At 34.7% G+C, this 25,737-nt stretch overlaps 1 protein-coding gene across 2 annotated transcripts; it reads right to left on the bottom strand.

Moving 5' to 3' along the window:
• Positions 1-789: 789 nt before the first annotated feature.
• On the bottom strand, positions 790-21,979 carry LOC149784862 (diablo homolog, mitochondrial-like). 2 transcript variants are annotated; one of them, XM_089978437.1, is made up of 5 exons: positions 21,840-21,979; positions 16,000-16,131; positions 12,036-12,167; positions 7,021-7,090; positions 790-1,450 (listed from the first exon to the last, which is right to left on the bottom strand). In XM_089978437.1, the coding sequence occupies exons 2-5, from the start codon at positions 16,129-16,131 to the stop codon at positions 1,161-1,163; spliced, it is 624 nt and encodes a 207-aa protein (XP_089834563.1). In that variant the 5' UTR covers positions 21,840-21,979; the 3' UTR covers positions 790-1,160. The 2 variants fall into 2 exon arrangements, with proteins under 2 accessions (XP_089834563.1, XP_089834562.1); XM_089978436.1 differs by lacking the exon at positions 21,840-21,979 and adding an exon at positions 21,465-21,661.
• Positions 21,980-25,737: the final 3,758 nt, after the last annotated feature.

Below are 25,737 nucleotides of genomic sequence, written 5' to 3'. Positions count from 1 at the left end.
ATTGCATTACCCATGTATATTAACTGAATAAGCCACACTTCAACACACTGCACTTAAATTAGCTTGCAAAGAGTTCTATATATTGAAGTTTGTTAGAAGCAAATGAACTCACTCTTGACATTTTATGACATTATTGCATTAACAGCTATTTAACATCACATTATACTAATCTGACGTTACACAGTCATCACTATTTAAAATTCCATTATGCTAATCTGTTGCTATACATTTATCAGCTATTTAAAATCCCATTATGCTAATCTTATGTTACACTGCTATCACTATTTAAAATCCCATTATGCTAATCTTACGTTACACTGCTATCACTATTTAAAATCCCATTATGCTACAGTGTTATCACTATTTAAAATCCCATTATACAAATCTTATGTTACACTGTTATCACTATTTAAATCTCATTATGCTACAGTGTTATCACTATTTAAAATCCCATTATACAAATCTTATGTTACACTGTTATCACTATTTAAATCTCATTATGCTACAGTGTTATCACTATTTAAAATCCCATTATACTAATCTTATGTTACACTGTTACCACTATCTAATTCCCATTATGCTAATCTTGTGTAACACTGTTATCAGCTTAAAATCCCATTATGCTAATCTTATGCAAAACTGTTGTCAGCTATTTAAATCCCATTATGCTAATCTTATGTAAAACTGTTGTCAGCTATTTAAAACCCCATTATACTATTCTTATGGTACACTATGACAAAATATCTATAAATATTACATAGCAAAAGTATGGAATAACACAAAAACGCATTATTCATGAAGCTCAAGTTTATTACACCTGAAACGTTATGAAACTCACTACAAAGAGCTCATGGCATATATTACATTTGTTTAATAAATTTCACATTTTCATAAAGGTTCAAAAACTCTTCTATTTCAACTTTTACCAAACATGTTCACTTGAATGCTTGACAAGTAAACAAATAAAAACTATCTTTTGCCATGAGAGATTAACTTCTCAACAGGATCAACCTTAAATTATGTTATAATCCTTGTGTTAAAAAATATGCATTGCTTTTATTCAAATGAGTCCCAGTAAAGTATCACACCAGGTGAATGAAACAGGGACACCATTTGGAAGTTATTAACTGTTTATTTAGTACAAGTTCGTTCTGTTTTTGTCACAATGAGTCAGCCTCATTACTAGTATCCAATATGGGACTGCTACCTAAAGTTCCTTTTTCAGATTCTGAATAAACTGTTTCACTATCTGACCCCACATGTTCTGAATCATTTTCTTTCTTTTTCTTTTTTCTCTCCTTGTCCTCTGCATGTTTGGTTTCAACCTCAATGCTCCGAACCTCAATTTCTTGAAGTTTTGCCTTGGCAGCTTCACTTTCACACATGGCATCTACATGCCTCTCTGCACTGTGCAATCGTTCTCCTGCACTTATTCCTGCATATTCTGCACCTGATAAATAATAAATTATCAGAGATAATCAACTTCTACCAAATAACAACTGAAAGAGGTTTTTCAAAGGTCAAATATTTTACGTAAATGCAGGCGACACGCAATTCAAGAATAAGAACCTGCCATGACAATGGTAAAATAATTTGTTTGACAATTATACATAAATAATCATTACTTCAAAACTTTGAGGAATTGTTGACCAATTTACAAGTATACTATAGGAATATTACTTTCAATTTATGCCATAACCTCAGGAATGCATCTATGCATAATCAGGTCATCTTGCATCTAATTGGCTGACACAGTTACCACTAAAGAGGCCAAAGTTTTCATCCAACTTGGAGTACATACTTATGTCATCACTATCATGGACTGTTAAATAATGATTGACATCCATGCATACAAATGAGGTGACCTTACATTTTATTGGCTGAGCTTATTAATCTGGATGCCATAATCTGATCAAAATTGTTATGTAGGCTTATGTCAATAAGATCAAAATTGGAATGTAGCCCTATGTCAATAAGATCAAAATTGGAATGTAGCCCTATGTCAATAAGATCAAAATTGGAATGTACGCTTATGTCAATAAGAACAAAATTGGAATGTAGGCTTATGTCAATAAGATCAAAACTGGAATGTAGGCTTATGTCAATAAGATCAAAATTGGAATGTAGGCTTATGTCAATAAGATCTTGGGCAATTTTGAAAGTAAGCAGGAACCACGCTTTTCTAAGACGTGACCTTGCATCAGATTGACTAAACTTGTTACCACCCACGAAGCCATATTTTGGAACTATTTGTGTTTATTATCATTAAGAACATGGATAACTTAAGATATGAGCAAGTTACTGTGCATATTTATTATACCTTTATCTTTTGAAAGAAATTTTATAAAGATATAAAATCAATATAAGTTTGGCAAGATAGTTTACTTAGGCTGTTTTCTTTCATATTACATGAACCTGCTTAGTACAATAATCAACTGTTATGTTATGTTAGCCAGGTGAGTGATATTATATCCATCTGGGCCATTTGTTTGTTAAGGCCATTTTTTTTTTATAAAACTACTCTTTTTATTTAAATCTGGAAGCACTTCAGGAAGTGAGATAATCTGGGTATTGTTTGTATATTAATACTAAAAAAAAATGTTTAACTGTGATTGATGACAACGAATAAAAAAGAAAAAGAAAAATAGGCTGGCTACCAGAATATGAAATTTTTAGGTACGCTTATAGTGTTTCATATTTTCTGCTGTAAACCAGTCTAAAGTACCTGCAGAGTATTCAAGCACTTAGCCTGGTTCCCGGCCTTATCGTAGCAGGACCATCATAGCTACCGCCAATATGTAGACTATGAGTAGGACCCAGTATCCAGCTTTATGAATGACTGTATCGTGTATTTGTAAGAACGATCACGTGAATAGTACAGATTGTTCTTATCAAAAACATGCATGAAAAAGAAGGGAAAATAAAGGATTCTGGCAACCATTTTGTATATAGTGACAGATGGTACAGTCTGTAAACCAGGCTAATGTACATGTCACATATATTGCTGGTCTTTAAAATTAATCTGTATTGCCTGGGGGTGACTAAGGTCTTTGTCTATTAAACCAGCAAGTGAGAACTGTTTGAGGGATTTGATTGATAGTGTTAAAGTCTTGTGATGTTTGTTGTCTTTGGCTTTTTCCCCATTGTTACAGAGATTACATCCCAGTCACCAAGCTGTCATCTATTCAAGTTGGTGCAACCAGGTTGTACACTTTGTTTATAGAGTTAATCCCTGTATGTCTTCTGTAGTACCATAATGGATGTCCAATCAGCATCATTTTTACTTAGAGCCAACTAGACATCATCAGAAATCTTTTGGTGAAAACTTCATGTCATTCTGATTATCCATTCAGGAACAGTAGCATAAAACAAGGTGGCGGCAAACGTGGCTATACTGGATGTCAGATCAGCACTATTTTCATTTAGAAACATCTAAACACATAAGATGAAGCCTTTTGGTCAAAACCCATGTTGATTAGCTATCTATCTTGGAAGAGTTGAGATAACAAGCTTTTCAAAATGGCTATCAAGGCAGCCATACTAGAGGTCAGATCGGCACCACTTTAATTTAGCAAAAACCAGATATTATATGGAGTCTTCTAGTGGAAACCCTATAGCGATATGACTTTCCATTAAGATTTTCAAAAGGTATATATTAGATGCTGAATCAGCACCATTTTTATTTAGACAGATATCATAAGCAGTCTTTTTGTGAAAACTCAATATGCTCATCCATAATGGAGGAGTAGTGAACAGATTTTCAAGATGGCCAATTTGGCATCCATATTAGAGGTCAGATCCCACCATTTTCATTTGGGAGCAACTAGACATCATAATAGGTCTTTGGGTGAAAGCTCCCATGTCAATATGACTTTCAATTCAGGAGGAGTAGTGACAATAAGATTTTCATGATGTCCATGATGGTGGCCATACTGATGTCAGACTGGCACCATTTTTATTTAGGACCAACTAAACATCATAAGAAGTCTGCTGTTGACCCAACTTTCCATTCAGGAGAAGTAGTGACAATAAGATTTTCATGATGTCCATGATGGTGGCCATACTGATGTCAGACTGGCACCATTTTTATTTAGGACCAACTAAACATCATAAGAAGTCTGCTGTTGACCCAACTTTCCATTCAGGAGAAGTAGTGACAATAAGATTTTCATGATGTCCATGATGGTGGCCATACTGATGTCAGACTGGCACCATTTTTATTTAGGACCAACTAAACATCATAAGAAGTCTGCTGTTGACCCATTCAGGAGAAGTAGTGATAGCAAGATTTTTAAGCTGTTTGTTTTGGTGGCAATAATGGATGTTAGACTGGCACCATTTTCATTTAGGGCCAACTAGACATTATAATAAGAAGACTTTTAGTGAAACCTCAGGTTGATATAACTACCCATTCAGATGGAGTTGTGCAGCACCATTTTCATTTAGAACCAACTAGACCATGGGATGCAAGTGTGTATATTGTTTCAGGATAATCTTCCAAACAGTTTAGGATGAGTAATTATAACAAGCTAGCACTAACATAAAGACAGATGTTGATTGACAGGCCATCACATATTTAGAGAAGCTAAAATTACACAAATAAATAATATCACTTATGTCAATCTTGTGCATTTCTTTCTATGAAGAAACAAAACATTACATATTCAAACAAGATGTGGTGAAAGTGTTTTATAGTAGACCATGAAGGCCATAGTTATATTTTGAACAAAGCATTTAGTTTCCAAAATATAAACTGATTCTGCCAGCAATTTGTAAAGAAGAGTACCACAAAAGGTTCAATACATGTATATGTCTACCCCATGTTTAATAATTCAGTACATGTATAGTAAGCAGGGCATACCTGACTCAGTGCACATCAACCTTGCATACTTGATCTTTAAACCCTAAAAGAAATAGGTTGCAACTTTGCCACAAAGGTAAACAATTTCTGATGTCTGTTGCAAGATCGGGTCAAACACAAGTTATAATGTCTGGATTGGTTTGACCTGGGCATTTTACCTGGACATTTGAGCTGTTGACCACAACATCATCAACTTACATCCTTCTCAAAACAAGAAACCAGCCTTAAAAATTTTGAAGCAATAATTAGGTTTGTAATTTAATTATTTTATAGTAACTCTACACTTATTTATGTCACTGTGACCTTGATCTTTGAATTTTTTACCACAATCAGCATATTCTCTCCTTGCCCAAAGTGCAAGCCATAGTTGATTTAGCTGTAATTCCAAGCCATAGTTGATTTAGCTGTAATTCCAAGCCATAGTTGATTTAGCTGTAATTCCAAGCCATAGTTGATTTAGCTGTAATTCCAAGTCATAGTTCATTTAGCTAAAATTCCAAGCCATAGTTGATTTAGCTGTAATTCCAAGTCATAGTTGATTTAGCTGTAATTCCATAGTTGATTTAGCTGTAATTCCAAGCCATAGTTGATTTAGCTGTTATTCCAAGCCATAGTTGATTTAGCTGTAATTCCAAGCCATAGTTGATTTAGCTGTAATTCCAAGCCATAGCTGATTAAGCTGTAATTCCATACATGATTTAGCTGTAATTCCAAAGTTACATTAGACATAGTATGTGCTCATCTTGAATTATTTACTTTTTAATGACCAAATACGGCCATATATAGGGTCAGTCTGATGTTTGACCAAATACAGGCATATATAGGGTCAGTCTGATATTTGACGAAATACGGGCATATATAGGGTCAGTCTAATGTTTGGTTCATCAAATAATAAATTCGCAAGTTCCAGTTTATATTAAGACAGTATGCTATTCCCCCAGATTCCAGGATACTATACCCAGCAATAAGACGTATCAAGACAGTATGCATTTCCCCTGATTCCAGGATAATATAAGCAGCAATAGGACTTATATTAAGACAGTTTGCATTTCCCGATTCCAGGATACTACATCCAGCAATGTGACTAATATTAAAACAGTATGCATTTCCCGATTCCAGGATACTATACCCAGCAATGTGACTAATATTAAAACAGAATGCATTTCCCCTGATTCCAGGATACTATACCCAGCAATGTGACTAATATTAAAACAGTATGCATTTCCCGATTCCAGGTTACTACACCTAGCAATGTGACTAATATTAAAACAATATGCATTTCCCCTGATTCCTGAATACTACACCCAGCACTGGGACTTCTATTAAGACAACATGCATTTCCCCTGATTCCAGGATATTACACCCAGCAATGGGACTTATATTAAGATATTATGCATTTCCCCTTGATTCCAGTATTGAATACCCAGCAATAGGCATGTTCCAACAGGCACTACTATCAAGTACTTACATTTTTAAGTCTGCTGTTACCTATGTGCAGTGGTTTTTTTGATAAACAACATCAGGGTTTGGACATGTAGACACTAGCAAATTTAATTTGAAATTCATTTGCTATGCTGGTGTCCGGTGGGTCATGCACTGTACTTAATCTAGTTTTCATTTGGAACCTGCTATTTTACAGTGTTGTCTGGTAGTGCATTGGTCTTTGGCTTAGGCACTATATCCCAGCAGATGACACTAAGTGTTGTCTGGTAGTGCATTGGTTGTTTGGATTAGGCACTATATCCCAGCAGATGACACTAAGTGTTGTCTGGTAGTGCATTGGTCTTTGGCTTAGGCACTATATCCCAGCAGATGACACTAAGTGTTGTCTGGTAGTGCATTGGTCTTTGGCTTAGGCACTACATCCCAGCAGATGACACTAAGTGTTGTCTGGTAGTGCATTGGTCTTTGGCTTAGGCACTATATCCCAGCAGATGACACTAAGTGTTGTCTGGTAGTGCATTGGTCATTTGGCTCAGGCACTATATCCCACCAGATGACACTAAGTGTTGTCTGGTAGTGCATTGGTCTTTGGCTTAGGCACTATATCCCAGCAGATGACACTAAAAGTTCCTCATGAGAAAGTCATTATAGAATAACAAATCTTATTGATCCCAAAACTTCTCATGCCTGGTCATTTACAAATGTGATAAATATACCTGAAAGATAAGCAGCTTCTGCCGCTGATGTCATCAGATTCTTTACTATGGACATTAGTAACTCCAGAGTCTGCATTTAAAACAAAAGATATATTAACAAAATGTTGCACAAGATTATTTCTTATTTTTAAAAGATTTTTCTCAAACATTTTTATTACATTATTATTATAAAAAGGTAGAAAGTGTTTTTTTTTTCAAAACGGAGTTTAAAATCAGTACATCTACATATGTTCTCTAATCATTTTTAAAAAATTCTAAATTTACAGTAAACACATAGCCCTTTCAGTTTTGTGGGCATTAATAGTTTGCAATGATCTTTCCATCATAAAGTCAAAATGAATAAAACCAGAAAGGTCATTAGTGGTTGACACAGGAAATGATGAATATGCAATGCACGAAGCATTCAAGGACATGCAGTATATCCATTTGCCATAAGCTCAACTACATGAAACAAAAAAATATACAAAATGTTTACAAGAATTCTCCAAAATTCAGTCTTGCTTACACTGCTGCAAACAATCAATACTCCTAACCTAACCCTAACTCTAATGTAAAATATATATCTCTGTGACCTACTTTTACTCACAGTAAGCAGTGCATCTCAATCTATTTTTCATGGCTGTTCACATGGTTTCCGTTAATGAAAGTCTCACAGAATTATATGACTGACTTCTTCTCCAGGATTCAAACACTAGACACCATAGCAACTTCCTCTTATCTACTGATACACTCAGACTTATGATATCAAAGTCTTAGTCATTTAGATGTCTTTTATAATAAATTTTGATCTTAATGACCAAGAATATTCTGGATGCAATAATAATAAATTTATTGTTCTCTTGGAGTATATGAAGAAGGGTACTATCATTTAAGACACACAGAACATGTCCTGATAGCACTGTGTATAATGTTTAAATGTGACATTATAAAACATGATATGTGCCTTTGAGAGGATCAAAACACTGAAAATATTCGACTAAATACTTAAATTTAAATATTTTGTGCAGTTTTAACAAATTAAAAAATTACTTTATGTGTTTTTAGTCCATCTAAAATAAGCACATATGCTGACTATCTATGGATCTGAAACTGGGTGGCAGACTTGAATCGGTAATCAGTTTCAGTGGTGCTGAAATGGGCACTACTCAAATTAGCCAAACACCAATATGTGTACTCTAATAAGACTAACTCACCAATTTTACAAAAGTAATGTGAACTGCACATTACACACCTACACTGTGTTTTATAGTCCTCCTTACTGGCAAACCATCCAGAAAATTCTGTAAAAGAATAATCTCCATAACAAAAGCTATTCTGCAAAACCCATTTTTATTTCAACCACAATGACCCTGACCTTTGATCTTTCATACCTTAAACTCAAACCGTCCACAAATGTTGATCAAGGTACATTGTCTAGAACTATAGTTCACATGCAAAAACCCTTTTTCTTCTTCCAGGCAGTGACCTTGACATTAGACCCCAAAATTAATATGCTTCTTTCTTACCTAATGTGTAAGTTATCCACAAGTTTTGATGATGGTACACAGAACTATATTTGTGCAAAATTAATTTTTCTTCTGTCAGAAATGTTACCTTGACCTTTTACTCCAAATTCAATAGGCTTGCTTGCCACAAGTGCAGGCTGTCCACAAAGTTTTTGGTCCAGCTGTGTGCTACAGAACTAATGTTACTGTACGAAAACCACTCCTCTTCTTTCAGTGACAGTGACCTATGACCCTCAAGTTAACCACGTGCAAGCCATCCACAAAGTTTGGAAACTGTAGACTGTGCAGAAACAAAACAGGTAACATATGAACAGACAGCCAACATCTTAATGTAATTTACTTCATAAAACAGTGTCAGAGAGTCGCATGTTAGGGAACGAAACAATGTCTCCCTCACTCAAAGGTGTTTCCCTGTCTTGTTCTGATTTGCCATTATAAACAATTTAATGCCCTTATTTGGAGGTGACATCAATATTTGTTCAACCATGACAATTCACATTCCACTTGGGCTTTGCCCTCATGCCATATTTGATGGTCTTGTGGTCTTTGAGAATATGTAGAAATTTTTGACAGATGGACAATGATAACCAGGAACATCATCAAATGTAACACAGACATTAACAAGTGGATCAAAATGCATATCAAATGCTATGTCTAAACTGTTTCACATTGCTCATGGAACAGAAAAAAGGATGAGTCTATATTCTTTTCTGAACAAAATAAACCAAACTTGATGAACAATAGAAAGGAGGTGATAGTGAAGTAACTTGAAAAGATATAGTCAATTTTTGATTTCTCTGCCAATTTTAACAAAACGAAAGGCAATGAGACAGCTGTTTCACCCATGTTGCCCCTTATTATGTACCCTACAAATATAAAAATACTGACATACTTAATTATCAAGTGTACCAGAAAATATTTCATTTTTGGTTCAAGATATGATTTAGTATTATCCAAGCTTCACAAAGTTTATCTCAAACTATAAACATGATTTATTTTGTTTCAGAACTAAAGAGTTTCATCCAAAAGAAGTATTATGACAATTAACTAACAACAAGCAGACCTACTACTTTGAAAATACAAGCATTTCTCATAAAGTCCAACTTAAGTTTTATTTCCAACTGTAAGTTTTATTTCAGCTGGTCTTAAAACAAGTAATGAAGGTTAGTTGTAACTGTTGCTTGTATGTACGTTCTTTTCAATTAGGGACTTGTATGTACTATCAAACCAACATACAGTATAGTTAAAATAACACATGGTGTGAGAGGCTGACTAACAGAACCTAATTCTTCAATAACAGGTTTATGATAAATCTAGTAGATAAGCTTATACATCTATTTTGTCTTGTGCTTTGTGGCTCAAGTGTAGAAAACATAATAACCAAATAATTGCATGGGATAATTATGGAGACATCATTACCAAACAATTGCATGGCATAATTATGGGAACTTCATGTGCAATATCTGACAAGTTGAATTAACAAATGATCATTTCAGCTTATTTGTCTGTCATGTGTGGCAATCATGGCTGCTCTGGGATCTCACACACACACACACACACACAGACACACACACACACATAATTGCAAATAGAAACCAAAACAGAATAAAAAGTACTATCACTTGATCCTATGGATAATACAAACATAATTTTGATAAATATGAATAAAAAGCATTATTATACAGGTTAGAGAATCTGAATTTGTCCACTACAGAGATTCAAACCCAGGTGGTGGGTAAACTACACCCAATGCCTTGCATGTAAGCACTGATCCCTATACTATCTCAACCATGCACACATCACCAAAAAATGATGCCTCAGAGTTAGTGCCCAAGATATACCTACATGTTGACCTAGTAATTAATTCTTATCTGTACAGTCATTCCAGACTCCTAAAACAGAAATCGAGGAATACAGAAATAATAATATAGGATTACAAATATACACAAAAACAACTGAAAGTTCTATCCTTGGATTTGGCAGGAGAATGCTTGATATTATTAATGGAATTAAAATTCTCAAACCTGTATGATAATGCTAATTATTTGCAGATATATATATATCCTATCAATGAAAAGTTCTAAGTGAATCTCTGTTCAAATCCCAATGAAATTCAAGATGATGTCTGTAATAGCCAGAATCCCGGATGAGGGTCAAAAGTTTATCCTTCTGGAAAAGACAGAAGTTTGTTTACCAATGGACACATATTTTATATCAACTTAATGATTCTTACTCTGAGACAAATTTTTTTTAAAAAGTTGTTTACCAAAACTGTCACTGATTTTGAAGGTCAGCAGCTAGTTACAATGTTTCAATTCTGGACAATGTCAAATTCAGTAAACAATGCTACATTACAATAGCATGTAATGGAATATAAAAAAATTAAATCTAACAAACAAACAATTAAATTAAATATAAATAAAAGTATTTTCATATTTTATGTAAAGAAAGAGACTAAAATCATATAAGGAACTTTTTTGAGTTCTAATTTCACTGAACCCTTTGTACCATAAAGGATCCTATGAGATAACACATAGGTCAAGCAACTATTCAGTATGCAAATCCAAAGTCATGGTTACATTTTATTTTTAGCTACTAAAAAAGTTTTTCCAATAGTTCAGAGTGTCCCCTCACATTTTAAGATTCGTTTAAAAGACAATCTATAAAAGACAATCAGGCTCAGATTAGCACTGTTTCCTTTACTTTTACACTAAGTGTACAATGATTCCTTCCCACAGCAAAGTTTCAGTGCACTGGTCAGCGCTGCTACCTTCATCATACCACTGTTAATGGTCGATGATGTGCTGCATGCACAACTAAAACCAGACTGTTGTAGATGGATTTTTTTCTTCACATCAAGAACCTTTCTGTGTTCTAATTATGCAAGACATTTTAAGCATTTAGTCCAAAGTCGGAAGTGCAGTGCTCCTGGCATGAGCACAGTCCATGTTTTATGATAGCACTTTTGATGTGAAAACCACACTATCAGGACATGTTCTGGATGTTTTTGTAGGATATGTTCTGGATGTTTTTGTAGGATATGTTTTGGATGTTTTGTTCATGTTTGAATTGAAATATACTTGGGATCCAGGGAAGACACTTTCAATGAGGTGTAGTCACCCATTTATGCAATTTATAATTTTGTATGATTGTCATATGATCTTGTTGAGTAATAAGAGTACCCTGGTATACATTTTAAAAATGCCTTCCCTTAAATGGAATAGCCTTGTGTAACATGTATTTTTAAATGGAACAGCCTGGGTACCATGGCATATTTAAAATGAACAGCCATATGTGAAAAAACCCTAACTTATTCTTGGTCACTAAGCCATTCAAAATGATCTCAAAGGCATGATCAGCATCTTGATGAATAAGACTCAGTCTAGTATGATAAGTTTGTATTTTGTACTGTTCAAATCCAGCTGCTAAACAATTTTATAAATGTAATTAGTTCAATAACACTAAATTTAACCAATTCTTATCCAGAGTTTTGCCTAAAGATTGAATTACATCTTTCTTCAGTTTAGCCTGCTTGACAAGAGCCCTGGCTTCTATGATGAGGCCCCAAATCCGACTCTCTTCAGTTTCATCTCCCAAAATTTTCAGTTTGTATTCCATCAACACTGCTAAGGCAAACAAAGCCTGAAAAAAAAATTGTGAGTTTATAAAATCAGTGGGTGAAAAACTCTGTCATGCTTAACATAAAAGTCTGTTATAGTTAAACATGCATCAGCAAGCACCTGTTTATAAAATCATATGCCACATTTATGCTGACAGATTTTATTACCTCTACATATAAGATCACATGCCAACAAACACCAATTTCATATAATCCATTGAATTATTTTCTCATGAAGAATGAAAACCTGATTTTAATACCATTAAATTAGTAACAAAATTGCTCCGGAATTTCGGTGGATTTTGTACTGATGGAGACAACAGAAGTACTTGTACAGTGAAAAAGTAGAGCAGAAAGTACCACCAGAAAAGCATACAGCCTTAAACCATTATACTGGCAATACTTTGCACCTCTAATGGGTGTCACTCTTAATTTAACTCGGTTTAGACTTTAATGATCAGATAATATGGCCTGTAGAGTGTTTACATGGTCCACCAATCAGATGCAGTATTACATTATTAATGGATGATATGGCCTGTAGTGTTTACATGGTCCACCAATCAGATGCAGTATTACATTATTAATGGATGATATGGCCTGTAGAGTGTTTACATGGTCCACCAATCAGATGCAGTATTACATTATTAATGGATGATATGGCCTGTAGAGTGTTTACATGGTCCACCAATCAGATGCAGTATTACATTATTAATGGATGATATGGCCTGTAGAGTGTTTACATGGTCCACCAATCAGATGCAGTATTACATCATTAATGGATGATACCCTAATCTAACTTAGCTACATCCATAATCTAACTTAGCTTAGATACAATCTTAAATACATGATCACAACTGTGGACTCCAGGGTTTTCATCAGCTCAACCAATCTGATGCTAGATTATCTCTATAATATATCTGGATGTCACTTGTAATCAAACTCTTCCGAGGTCTTGATGATATAAACTTACATCTTAAGATCAGAATTTGATCAGAAATATTGATGAACAGATCGATGATGGACGTTAACTTTGACCAGGTGAGCTAAAACACATTGGAAGTCAAAAGGAAAATAAAACTCCTTAACTTTGACCAGGTAAGCTAAAACAAATTGGAAGTCAAAAGGAAAATAAAACTCCTTAACTTTGACCAGGTGAACTAAAACACATCCGAAGTCAAAAAGAAAGAAAACTCCTTAACTCTGACCAGGTGAATTAAAACACATCGGAAGTCAAAAGGAAAATAAAACACATCGAAAGTCAAAAGGAAAATAAAACTCATCGGAAGTCAAAAGGAAAATAAAACTCATTGGAAGTCAAAAGGAAAATAAAACTCATCATCACAGCAGCTCAGCATTTCTTTTTATTTAAAAAAATCCACATCAACAGTCATGTGCTAAAACTACCACCATCATGTGTCCCTGGGGTCATAACAAGATGTCTTTGTAAGGGCCTTACCTTTGGCCAAAAGACCTTCAGGAATCCAATATAAGTACGTTCCTCATTTTTTTGAACTGATGCATATTGAAACCATCTCTAATGTTCTTGAAAATATCCAAAATACCAAATTTGGTATTTAAAAAAATGTTTTTAATGTCCAAGTTAACATATTCACAAGGTGCCGGCAAGTGCAGGGCAGAATTCTTTGTTATGGCCCTTTTATTTTAAATCTCTGTGTATGCATATTTTCAATGGAATCGCTTGTATTGTGGATTCAATGTATATGTTGATATTCACGGGTGAGTACACGGTGTTGATACTCTATTCATACTATATATTAGGCATGTATATCTAAACAGTATTCACGTATATATACCCATTCGTGGCTGTCTAAATAAAGTAAACTATTATAAACTATTATATATATCTTCTCTGTTTTCACTAGAGGTGTATTTCTCATTTAATATGCATCAATTTAAGATGGTAACTGTGCCAATGAAACACGTATTTTACTGCCTGCATCTATTACCTACCCCACCCCACCCTGATTTTTTGGGGGTAAATGCATTTTCTTCAGCTAAGTGACCTGGCTGCTTATAACATGCTTTGGTCTATAACATGGTTGGGTTCTCTGGCTCCTAACTACCTTGTTATAGCGAGGTCACAAAGTACATGTATTTTATGAGCTGAATAGTGCACATTACTAAATCTATTGATAATGTAATAACAATAATACATGTAATACATTACTAAATCTATTGATAATGTAATAACAATAATATATGTAATACATTACTAAATCTATTGATAATGTAATAACAATAATACATGTAATACATTACTAAATCTATTGATAATGTAATAACAATAATACATGTAATACATTACTAAATCTATTGATAATGTAATAACAATAATACATGTAATACATTACTATATCTATTGATAATGTAATAACAATAATACATGCAATACATTACTAAATCTATTGATAATGTAATAACAATAATACATGTAATACATTACTAAATCTATTGATAATGTAATAACAATAATACATGTAATATATGTAAAGCTGCTACTACTACAAATAATAATAATAATAATAATATTATTATTATTAATAATAATGGGATTTGATGTATACAGTATTTGTTCAAAAACCAAGTCTGAACGATGAGCTTGCAAAAAGAGATCACAAGTCATGAATTTCCACACATTATATCTTATATACAGTACACTACCAAGAGTGGTAAATTTCCACACAGTGTAACTTGTATACACTACCAAGATGGTGAATTTCCACACAGCAGTTTAGGACATTACAGACAGACAGTCATACAAATACCCATGATGCGAAAGCAGCATTTCTCTCCGACTTTATCTGAAGAGTCCCTGACGCCAAAAGAAATGTGTGATATTATCATATAGATTTGAGTCCTAATGAATTTCTCATATCAACTCTAATATAAGAATATCGATTTCAAATATATTCATATCAGAAACAAAGCTACTTTAGAAAATGAACTCAAATAAAGCTGCTTCCTTTACACACATGTACCATATATAGTCACTTATAACTCAAATAAAGCTGCTTCCTTTACACACATGTACCATATATAGTTACTTATAACTCAAATAAAGCTGCTTCCTTTACACACATGTACCATATATAGTTGCTTATAACTCAAATAAAGCTGCTTCCTTTACACACATGTACCATATATAGTCACTTATAACTCAAATAAAGCTGCTTCCTTTACACACATGTACCATATATAGTCACTTATAACTCAAATAAAGCTGCTTCCTTTACACACATGTACCATATATAGTCACTTATAACTCAAATAAAGCTGCTTCCTTTACACACATGTACCATATATAGTTGCTTATAACTCAAATAAAACTGCTTCCTTTACACACATGTACCATATATAGTCGCTTATAACTCAAATAAAGCTGCTTCCTTTACACACATGTACCATATATAGTCACTTATAACTCAAATAAAGTTGCTTCCTTTACACACATGTACCATATATAGTTGCTTATAACTCAAATAAAACTGCTTCCTTTACACACATGTACCATATATAGTCACTTATAACTCAAATAAAGCTGCTTCTTTTACACACATGTACCATATATAGTTACTTATAACTCAAATAAAGCTGCTTCTTTTACACACATGTACCATATATACTCCCTTATAACTCAGATCAAACTGCAAACTGCACAGACCCAGATATGCTTTCACATAATGTGCCAACAGATAAGAGTCAATACAGTTTGCTGGGCAATCAGAAAAACAACACAGACCCTAATCTGGTGGCAAATTATGTGACAGTATATCAGGGTCTATGCTGTTGTCCAAAAGACTCAACTTATAAGTGAGTATATATGATAACTCAAACCTGTGCATATTCCTTTTCTGCCTGCACCAAAGCCACTGTGGTCTGTGTGAGAAGAGCACTTGCTGAGTCCACTGTAGCTACACTAGCACTTTTTATTAGGTATTCTGTTGACAACTTACCGGAATCTGGCATCTGTAAAGAAAAATTATAATCAGTATATGGACACCATCATCCATTTCTGTATATTTCATTTGTCTGCAATAATATTACAAAATTTAAATGATTGAACATTTTATGAAACATCTATCAATGAAATATTAATTGATTACTAAATCTGTTAAACTGCTTTCTATAAACAAATATGAAATTCATATGCAATATAAAAAAGAAAGGCCAATTTATTTTCATTGAAATTTTGTATGAATTGATGGAAGAAACACTGAAAATCTCAAGTATATAATTTAATGAAAGAACTGCTCTTCAATTAGAAATATGATATATTATTAATACTTTTTTTTATTGGAAAAGATATTTCTCCTGAAAGTCTGTAGTGAGTGAAAAAATGCAATTACCTTCAAAATTATATGACAGAAGTATAAAATAAAGCATGTACTAAATTTTATTTAAATGAAAAAAGAATCTAAAAGAATGATTCAATTTTCTCAGAGCCGGCCTAAGGCCAATTAGACTGATTTCTTGCGCTCACAGGGGTCCCGCATGTTAGTAATTTTTAACAATATATCTATAGAGAAAAAGTAATTTTAAAGTGATGGAAGAAAATTTTAATTTCAATATCATATCAAACTTGCCTAAAAGTCTATTTCCAAATGCCATGCTCACAGGGGACCCCCATGTGTAAATCTGTGGGACTCTGCCAAAATGATAGGCCGCTTCTGAATTTTCTGATTAAGAATGTACACATCTTTAGTGAGATCCACAGGCCTATTTTTCATTGTTGTTGAATACTGCTCCTCAAGTCTCCACAGATGGCCTACAAATTGCCTTCTTATTTTAATGAGTGATCCAACTCTTGCTACATTCATGTCATCTGATACATGAGACTCTTTAAAGATGACGTGTGGATATAAAAACACCAGGGCTGAGCAAATATTTTTGGATTTACTTGCTATAGATGAGTACATTTCTGAAAAACAGTCATCATGCAGAATTTATCACTTGTCCATGGATCTGAATGACACAGAGGCCACATGCAGTTGATAATCCGAATTAAATTTATGACTTACTTTTTGAAAGAAAAAATGCAAGAAACAGCAAGCATGATGAGGTCAAAAGTTATCCTCTGACTGGTACATATTTTTACTCAATTCAACTCAGTGAAGTTTTTGTGCAGCACATAACCCTAATATTACCAATCTGAATCTAATGAAAACTCCTATATAACCCTATTATGTGTTTAGGCTCGAATAAACAGTAACACAGAAAGAGTGAAAACAACAAGCTTTTTAAAATTTAACAAATAATTTATTTCCCTGGAAAAATTCTGTAAAATTGAAAAAAGGAGAAGAATTTACGGTTTCAAGAATCAAATCCACAAATAATCCAAGAATATCCACGAATTAAATTGCAAAAGTCCTAGTAATAAATGTTCTAATAATTTCAAGTTCGAATCCTAGTGGAAAATCCAAGATGGATGAAGATGACATATGTGAAGTCTGTATTGTGTTGTCTTTTACAGTTCCTTGTAGAAATACAAATAATGACACTCCAGTGTTGGAATCCAAAGTAAATTTGTAAGTAATGTCTTTCCAAAATTTCTGAGTGAGCACTCCCCAAAATATTTCCAGAGAAAAAAAGAATTAATCCTTTTGAAATCCAACTGATCTGAAGAAAATTACAACTGTAAATCTGGCTACAACAAAATAACTTGTAACAAGCCCAAAACTGAGAAATCTCTCTCTATGCATCTCTATTGAAACTAACAAATGCGCAGTAATGGAAAAACCGGAATTGCAAAATCAAAAAGGGGGGTCATGTGATCGTGTTTATGTCAAGTACACCAAAAATGACCCTGACAAAATCCAATCATTTTAAAATAAAATTGAACTTGTTTACGAAGGTTGCTACAAATTCTGAAACAAGGTCAGGATTTAGATCAATACCTGGTGTTTACAAAAAGAATGATTCAGGTCAACCAATTTTATGGAAAAATACCATCTCCAGTGAATAAATTTACATTATAATAGCATATAATAGAATAAAAATTTTAAAACTGACAAACAATTAAATTAAAATAAATATGAATTAAATCAGATATATGTAACAACCCTAATATTAACAATCTGAATCTAATGAAAACTCCTATATAACACTATTATTACCTATCTGGATCTGATGAAAACTCCCAGATAACCCTAATATTACCAATCTGATTCTGATGAAAACTCCCAGATAACCCTAATATTACCAATCTGGATCTGATGAAAACTCCCAGAAAACCCTAATATAACCAATCTGTATATGATGAAAACTCCTATATAACCCTACTACTATCAATCTGGATATGATGAAAATTCCCAGATACCTAATATTACCAATCTGATTCTGATGAAAACTCCTATATAACCCTAATATTACCAATCTGAATCTAACAAAAACTCTCAGATAATCCTAATATTACCAATCAGGATTCTTACAAAAACTCCCTGATAACCCTAATATTACCAATCTGATTCTGGCAAAAACTCCTATATAACCCTGTTATTACCAATCTGGATCTGATGAAAACTCCTATATAACCCTAATATTACCAATCTGGATATGATGAAACTTCCCAGATAACCCTAATATTACTAATCTGATTCTGATGAAAAATCCCAGATAACCCTAATATTACCAATCTGGATCTGATGAAAACTCCCAGATAACCCTAATATTACCAATTTGGATATGATGAAAACTCCCAGATAACCCTAACATTACCAATCTGAATCTGATGAAAACTTCTATAGAACCCTAATATTACCAATCTGATTCTGATGAAAACTCCAATACTGAATGTTACAAATACTTTTTTGTAATCAAATGTGTCACCCAAACAAGGGTGACGGTGGGTTTGGTCAACTCAATTTAAAATTTGGTGCAAATATGTGACTTTAAAATACCAGTAGGAATTTGATAGAAAAGGACAATACATTAATGCAACCTACACTGGACTATGGGTATCTCCCAAACAACTGGGTTCTGATCCCTGGGTCACAACGTAATTATTCACAGCCCCAACTTATGGATTTTTTTTTCCATGATGCAATCTGTCAGCAGCAATTCAATGTTAAAAATTTAGTGGAAAAAGACAAGGCAAAACATTCAATGAAACCCATGTTTTATTTAATATTCAAATGCTTCTACTTTATGTAACACAGTTTATAAACTTATAATTATATATTCCATACCCTAATATGCATTTAGTAATAACAAACAGAACCTGAACCACTTCGGTGGCCAAGTGCTTAGAGTATCTACCTCAGATGCGGGAGTTTACAGGTTCGAACCCCAGCAAGTCATACCAAAGACTTATAAAAATAATTCTAACAGCTGCCTTGCTAAACACTCAGAATTAAGAGGTTAGTGCTAGAACTGGTCAGCCAGGTGTCAGGATAATGTGACTGGGTGGGGACACAATGCTTTATGTCTGTGGCAGGTCCCAGTACTAGACATCACTATAAACTGCCACACTGCAGACATTGTAGCAATATGACTGGAAAATTTTAAGCTATGTTAAAACTCCAAATGTCACTCACTCACTCGGAACCAAGTTTTAAAAAATAATAATAATACCACGATATCTGTACATCTGGTAAGTTTTTTGTTGTTGTTGGTTTTATTTTCACTTTTAACACATCATTAGCTATATCATGCTAAGGAAATGGGATTCAAGTACTATGGACACACACAGACAGTCAACCTATACTGCCCTGAGCATATAATGAACCTGCAACCCTTGGATTACAAGTCTGACACAGTCTCTACCTCTTGTGCTATTGTGATTCCATAACACAGAAAGAGGGGTATAACTTTTCAAGTATGTAATAGGTGTCATGGGGACACTATGACATCATCAGTGTATACTTATTATGATTAGCATTACCCTCAAGAAAGTTACACCAATTTAAAAATTTTATATTCACAGTGTTAGTGTTACATCAAAATATGACATATCCATAAATCTTATAACAACAAATTTGGTAATGAATGTAAAAGATATTTATTTATGACTGCTGTGATTAGAAAAATTGTACAATAAATGCATATGCTGATCCATCACCAGTAAATTTCCTAACCAATCAGTTTCTTCTAGGCTGCTGACGTACACTGTATATTATGAGTCTATGATCTCAAAACAATAAACTCACTTATAAGTTGAGTTAAAATGCACACTGCACAGACCCAGATATGTTACTGTATAATGTACAAGTAGATCAGTGTCTATGCGATGTAGGATCCGGGTTTGTGTTAGTTACAGTTGGGCTTGACATATAACGCCCATGCATTTTCAAATTTCAGGAGGTGATAGAGATACTGCAACCCTTACAAACATTTAAACTGTGATATGGCAATAAGAAGCAAATATCAGTTTCCTCTTAGTATTACTTGTCAAAAGGCATCTACCATTTAGATTTAACTTTCAAAATTCAATTGCTTTCTGAAGATTTCCAAAACTGTGCCAAAAAGAAGTAGTCATATAATAGGGTAGTACTTTGTAAAATCATACGTGGAAACTTTTAATCACAATGAAACAATAATAAAATGGTTACTTCTTTCCTTGACATGTTTGTAAATGATTTTCATGACAAAAAGAAATTAAAAAAACTTTATATTAGGCCTAACTACTCTGTCCAATTTTGCTGGTCCATTTAACTTTAATAACTTGAAATATAAAACACCAGTACAAACTGCACAAAACAGTTCCAAATGCAAGTTAGTGATAATATGATGGTATATATTTACAGAACAGTAATACATGTATATGTCTATTTCATTGTTAGATTACATAATTTAGGCTTGTTTACACTTCCACATGCACTTTGTGGAACATGCATACAGAAAATGGCAACAACAACAAAAATGATTATAGCTTTACATTCTACCTGAAAATATTTTTAAAAAAATATCAGTAAATACTGAAAATTTGTAATGAAGTCAGACAGGAAAATATGTTAAGTCACGAGACCCCCAGAAGTCAACCAGTAGGCAGTCATAGAGTCTCTGATGGAGTAATAATAACCAAAGGTTGAACAGTTTCAGGAGCGACTACTACCATCCATCTCTACAATACGAGTGTCTTGACCTTTCGATGAGAGGTTGAAATGCATAACGTTCGCGATATCGGAGTTACGGACGATATTAAATTAACTGTAACCCATATATCGAAGTTTAGTTACTTTTTATTTTGTCTGAATTATTTAAAGAAGCAGCTGATATCATTTGAAGTGCCAACTTTAAAATAGCTATAGATTACCGCGAAAATATGTATCGGATCAGTAAATTCCAATTTTGTCTCAATTTACTTGTAATTTCGGTTTCTCCTGTACAGCTGCAACAGTCGCAGCCATCGCTCCAACATTTGCAATGCGGAATCTGTGCCTTCTAGTAAAATTATATAGTTTTCTACAACCGTGGAACTTAAACTTTGATGCAAACAATTTCTGAAAACCAGAAATCCAGTTGAATGTCGCCATGATTGTTAACTGGTTCTCTTTCAAGCAAAATGTTTGATGAAGCGGTCACGGCAATGTGATTGATCTGTCACGAAGCAGAAGAAGAGACAGAAATAACCAAACACAAAAAAGAAAAGAAAGACGAATTTTGTCAAATTAGAAGATGAATCTGTTTACAATGGTTAAAATACCAATGAACACATTTTTAAAACAAACAAAACTTACGCAAATTTAGCCATCAATTTGAAATAAATCCGATCAAATATAGCAGCAGAGAGACTGGGCCCACCAACTATTTCGTCCAACAGGACCATCTATCGAAAACTTTTCTGATAGAAGTTCTTATTTCACAAAAATAACCCTTCTAGCCAGAAACTATGATGACTAAATCCTCTTTTCTGGCTAGAAGGGTTATTTCGACAGCGATAACTCACTATAAAAATGTTTCTTCACGTGGTGACGTCGACGACGACGTTGGTGGGTCAGTCTCTCTGCTGCTATCATGTAAAATATTTTAGGATTTTTAGTTAAAAAATGTATCTAACCCAACTCGGTATCGTGTCCGAGGATCATGTAAATTTATCGTCACAAACCCGTGTGGTTTTCGCTGTGCATGACTGAAGAAATTTCTGAATCTATTTATGTCCATGTCGCCACTGCACCAAGTCTGATGAATATTTCTCAGCGTGTGTGCGTCAACTCCGTTAAACACTGCAAGAACGTTACAATTATCTCTGATCTCTTTTGGAATTTGTGTATACCGATGAGTCACATAAATGACATCAGTGTTTTTGTGTCGACCACGGGAGAATATTCTGGCTGGATTTTTTTGTTTATCCAACATTACATCATCGTACACAACTAAGTTGTTAATTGATCCATCAAGGTCGTCGACGGATGGAGCTTCTTCGATGTCAGTTATAAAATCAATAACATCTTCGTCGTTTATCGATTTTGCACTTTCGTTAAAATCTTTTAGCACTTGATAACATCGCTGATCGTCCACAGACGGGGCTATCAAATATAATTTATCCCACGTCATCCACTTCATTATTAAATTAAGTAACAACTGTGTCTTACCCGACCCAGATGGACCTATGATAATCATTCGGATAGAATTTGGTAGCACTGAGTTATGTTTGATTGGCTCTCGTCGCTTTGTCGCGGAAAAGTCAGTGATTTCCATTTAATATATCATAAAATAAATATGGATTTATATTGTGTGAAATGCCGAGCACGTACCCCAACTACGGATACGACAACAATTACAACAAAAATAATCGACAAGCGCTTACAGGCAAGTGTGAACGATGTGGCACAAAAAATTTAGATTTATTTTAAAAAAAAGCGGAGGTGATATCGCAGCCAAGTTAACAGCGCTGCCAGGAGCTCCGTGGGCTAAATACCCAGGAGAAAAACATCTTCCAGGATATAATTACTGTGGTCCAGGAACCCGACTTGATATCAGACTTGATGCTCAGGATCAACCAAAACCCGGTGAGTATCCGATAAACGCTATTGATAGTGCGTGCCATGCTCATGATGTAGCTTACCGAAGCAAGGATTTGCAACAGCGCCATCTCGCGGATGTGAAATTAATTCATGCGTTAAATGCCATCCCTGATAAATCTTTCAAAGAAAAGTTAACATCCTGGTTAATAAAATCCGCAATGAAAGGTAAATTAGCGTTAGGTACTGGTATATAATGGAGTCGATTTATTATTCCCCAAGCGGATACTGGAGAGGTAACGCAGCAATTAATAAACTTGCCAGCGCGGCATCAGTAACACGCGCGGTTGCCAAAAATTGGTTATCCCGACAGGCAATATGGCAAATTTATCTACCGCGTCCTAAACAAATTCACTTCGCGCATTTCGATGTTAGTGTACCAAATGAGGTTCATCAGGCTGATATATTATTTCTGCCACATGATACTATCCGAAGACGCACATACAAGTACGCGTTAACCATAGTTGATGTTGCCAGTAGATACAAAGATGCGGAACCGTTAACAACTAAAACAGCATCTGAGGTTGCTTCTGCGTTTGAAAGAATTTATCGGCGAGGTGGTCTACGTTGGCCAAATTTATTACAAGTTGATCCTGGCAAAGAATTTCAAGGTGCAGTATCATCGTTGATGAAACAACATAACGTCACCATACGACGAGGACACACTGAAATTCACCGTGATCAGGCAATTGTTGAGCGATTCAATAGAACACTTGCTGAGCGGTTATTTGGATATCAATACGCGAGGAAATTTATTCAAGATGCGAGATCGCGCGAATGGGTTGCAAGATTACCAAGCGTGATAACTGCGCTAAATAATGAAATAACTCGAACAACCAACATGAAACCTTCCATCGCGATCACAAAAACACAAGGTGTTTTTCAAAAAAATATACCACTACAACGAAAGAAAGAAAAACAGCAAATACTGGGTAATGTTACTGTAAGATATTTATATGAACCAGGTGAACTTGAAGGTGGTAAACGAAGAGCGACTGATCCCATTTGGAGTGTTACCACACATAAGATATCCACCGTGACAAGATCCACTGGCAGACCAGCAATAGTAGTGAATGGGGTCACCCTACGTACAATGGGAATTAGCATTACAGGGACCCCTGGGTCAATCTACGTACAATGGAAATTTAACATGGCGAAAAATCGTGGGTCAATCTACGTACAAGGGGAACTTAACATGGGAATAAATCGTGGGTCACTCTACGTACAAGGGGAATTTAACATGGGATTTTTTTTTAAATTTTAAAAAAAATTTTTTTTAAAAAAGGGGTAGGCAATGGAAAGGCTATCTCTTTTCGAGAAATATGGCTGGCCCTGAAAAGGGCCTTTGGGTTTTATGTTAATGTATTCATTAACATAAATGGCACCGCATTGGTCTTCTTCTTGTCCTTAGGCTGCGTCTTACTGTTGGTCCGTACATCAGCACTCTTTTCAGGCATCCTTGTCTTTCGACGTAGATCCTACGTATCCACAGGCTGGTGTTTGTCCTGTGGACAACGGTCCACTTCGATCGGACATACATGAGCAAGTCTGTCCGAAACATCATGGAAGACACAAGCGTGGATGACTCAACTGTAGTCCACATCTTGAAGCGACGAGAACAGGTGAATCAATGCATTGAACGGCGCTTATTTATAGGCGGAGGAAGGATTGAAACGGATTGAGTTCATTTACCAATCCGAACACGCGTTACAGAATTCAGTCAGCTCGCATCCAATCCGAAGAGAGCAGTCTGTGACGTCACGTAGTCAATATAGATTCGCTAGCGCTTGTGTGCAGTCAATCTATGCGACAGTGATTCAACATGACGGAAACTCAGAAAACGATCCAGTGGGGTGCACCAGCAGGGGAGACTGCCCAAGGGAACCCGGACTTACTTTCAGAAGAGGTGAATTGGGATTTTGTGGATTTTCTCTCCTCGCAAGAATTTGTTCCGGAACCTTCGTTACTTTCTTCATTACCGCAAGTGGAGAATTTTAGACAGAGACAGAAAGAAGAATTGGAGAAATTTATACAACGACAAAAGGAAGCGGAACAGACTTTTCTCCTACAGCAACAGCAGCAAGAAGAAGAGGTAAGAAAAAAACAACAGCAACAACAGCAAGAAGAAGTAGCAGCAAAGAAACAAGAGGGTGAAAATCAAACGGTCACGGTACTGTTGGACATTTTAGCGGAGTTAAGAAGTCTGAAACAAATGTATCAGACTTCTTTATCACGACCGAAGAGAATACGACCTTCCCGAGCCAAACATGTCAACCCTGTGACTAAGCCTACCGTACCACCCTTAGTGATTTCAACCCAATCATTATCATCATCAACATTACGCAGTCCAGAAGTAGGCCTTGGCCGTGGCAAAGGCTTAAGGCAGTTAAAATTGATTGCTTAAACTCACCCCTACACCATGAAGAAAAAAGGCCCTTTTCAGGGCCACCCACATTTCTCGAAAAGAAATACAATTTCAATTTGCCAATAACTCAAAAAAAAACTCACCCATGTTACCCTTTTAATACGTGTCTGTGTATGAGTGCGTGAGTGTAGCTTCTTATTTTAAAATCACAACTCAAAGACACTTACCTTATATCATTCATTTATTCTT

The sequence above is a fragment of the Sinohyriopsis cumingii genome, chromosome 13, assembly GCF_028554795.1.
Source record: "Sinohyriopsis cumingii isolate HCF-2022 chromosome 13, ASM2855479v2, whole genome shotgun sequence".
NCBI classification, from domain to species: domain Eukaryota; kingdom Metazoa; phylum Mollusca; class Bivalvia; order Unionida; family Unionidae; genus Sinohyriopsis; species Sinohyriopsis cumingii.
Note: the sequence above shows the minus strand (reverse complement) of the source record. Positions and strands in the feature narration are given on the sequence as shown.

Coding starts and splice junctions, on each gene's coding strand:
- LOC149784862 (XM_089978436.1), bottom strand. CDS start 21,635: ATGGCGACATTCAACTGGATTTCTGGTTTTCAGAAATTGTTTGCATCA. Junction 16,132..21,464: donor AGGAGAAACCGAAATTACAA/GTAAATTGAGAC, acceptor TTTTCTTTACAG/ATGCCAGATTCCGGTAAGTT. Junction 1,451..7,020: donor AGAAGCTGCTTATCTTTCAG/GTATATTTATCA, acceptor ATTATTTATCAG/GTGCAGAATATGCAGGAATA.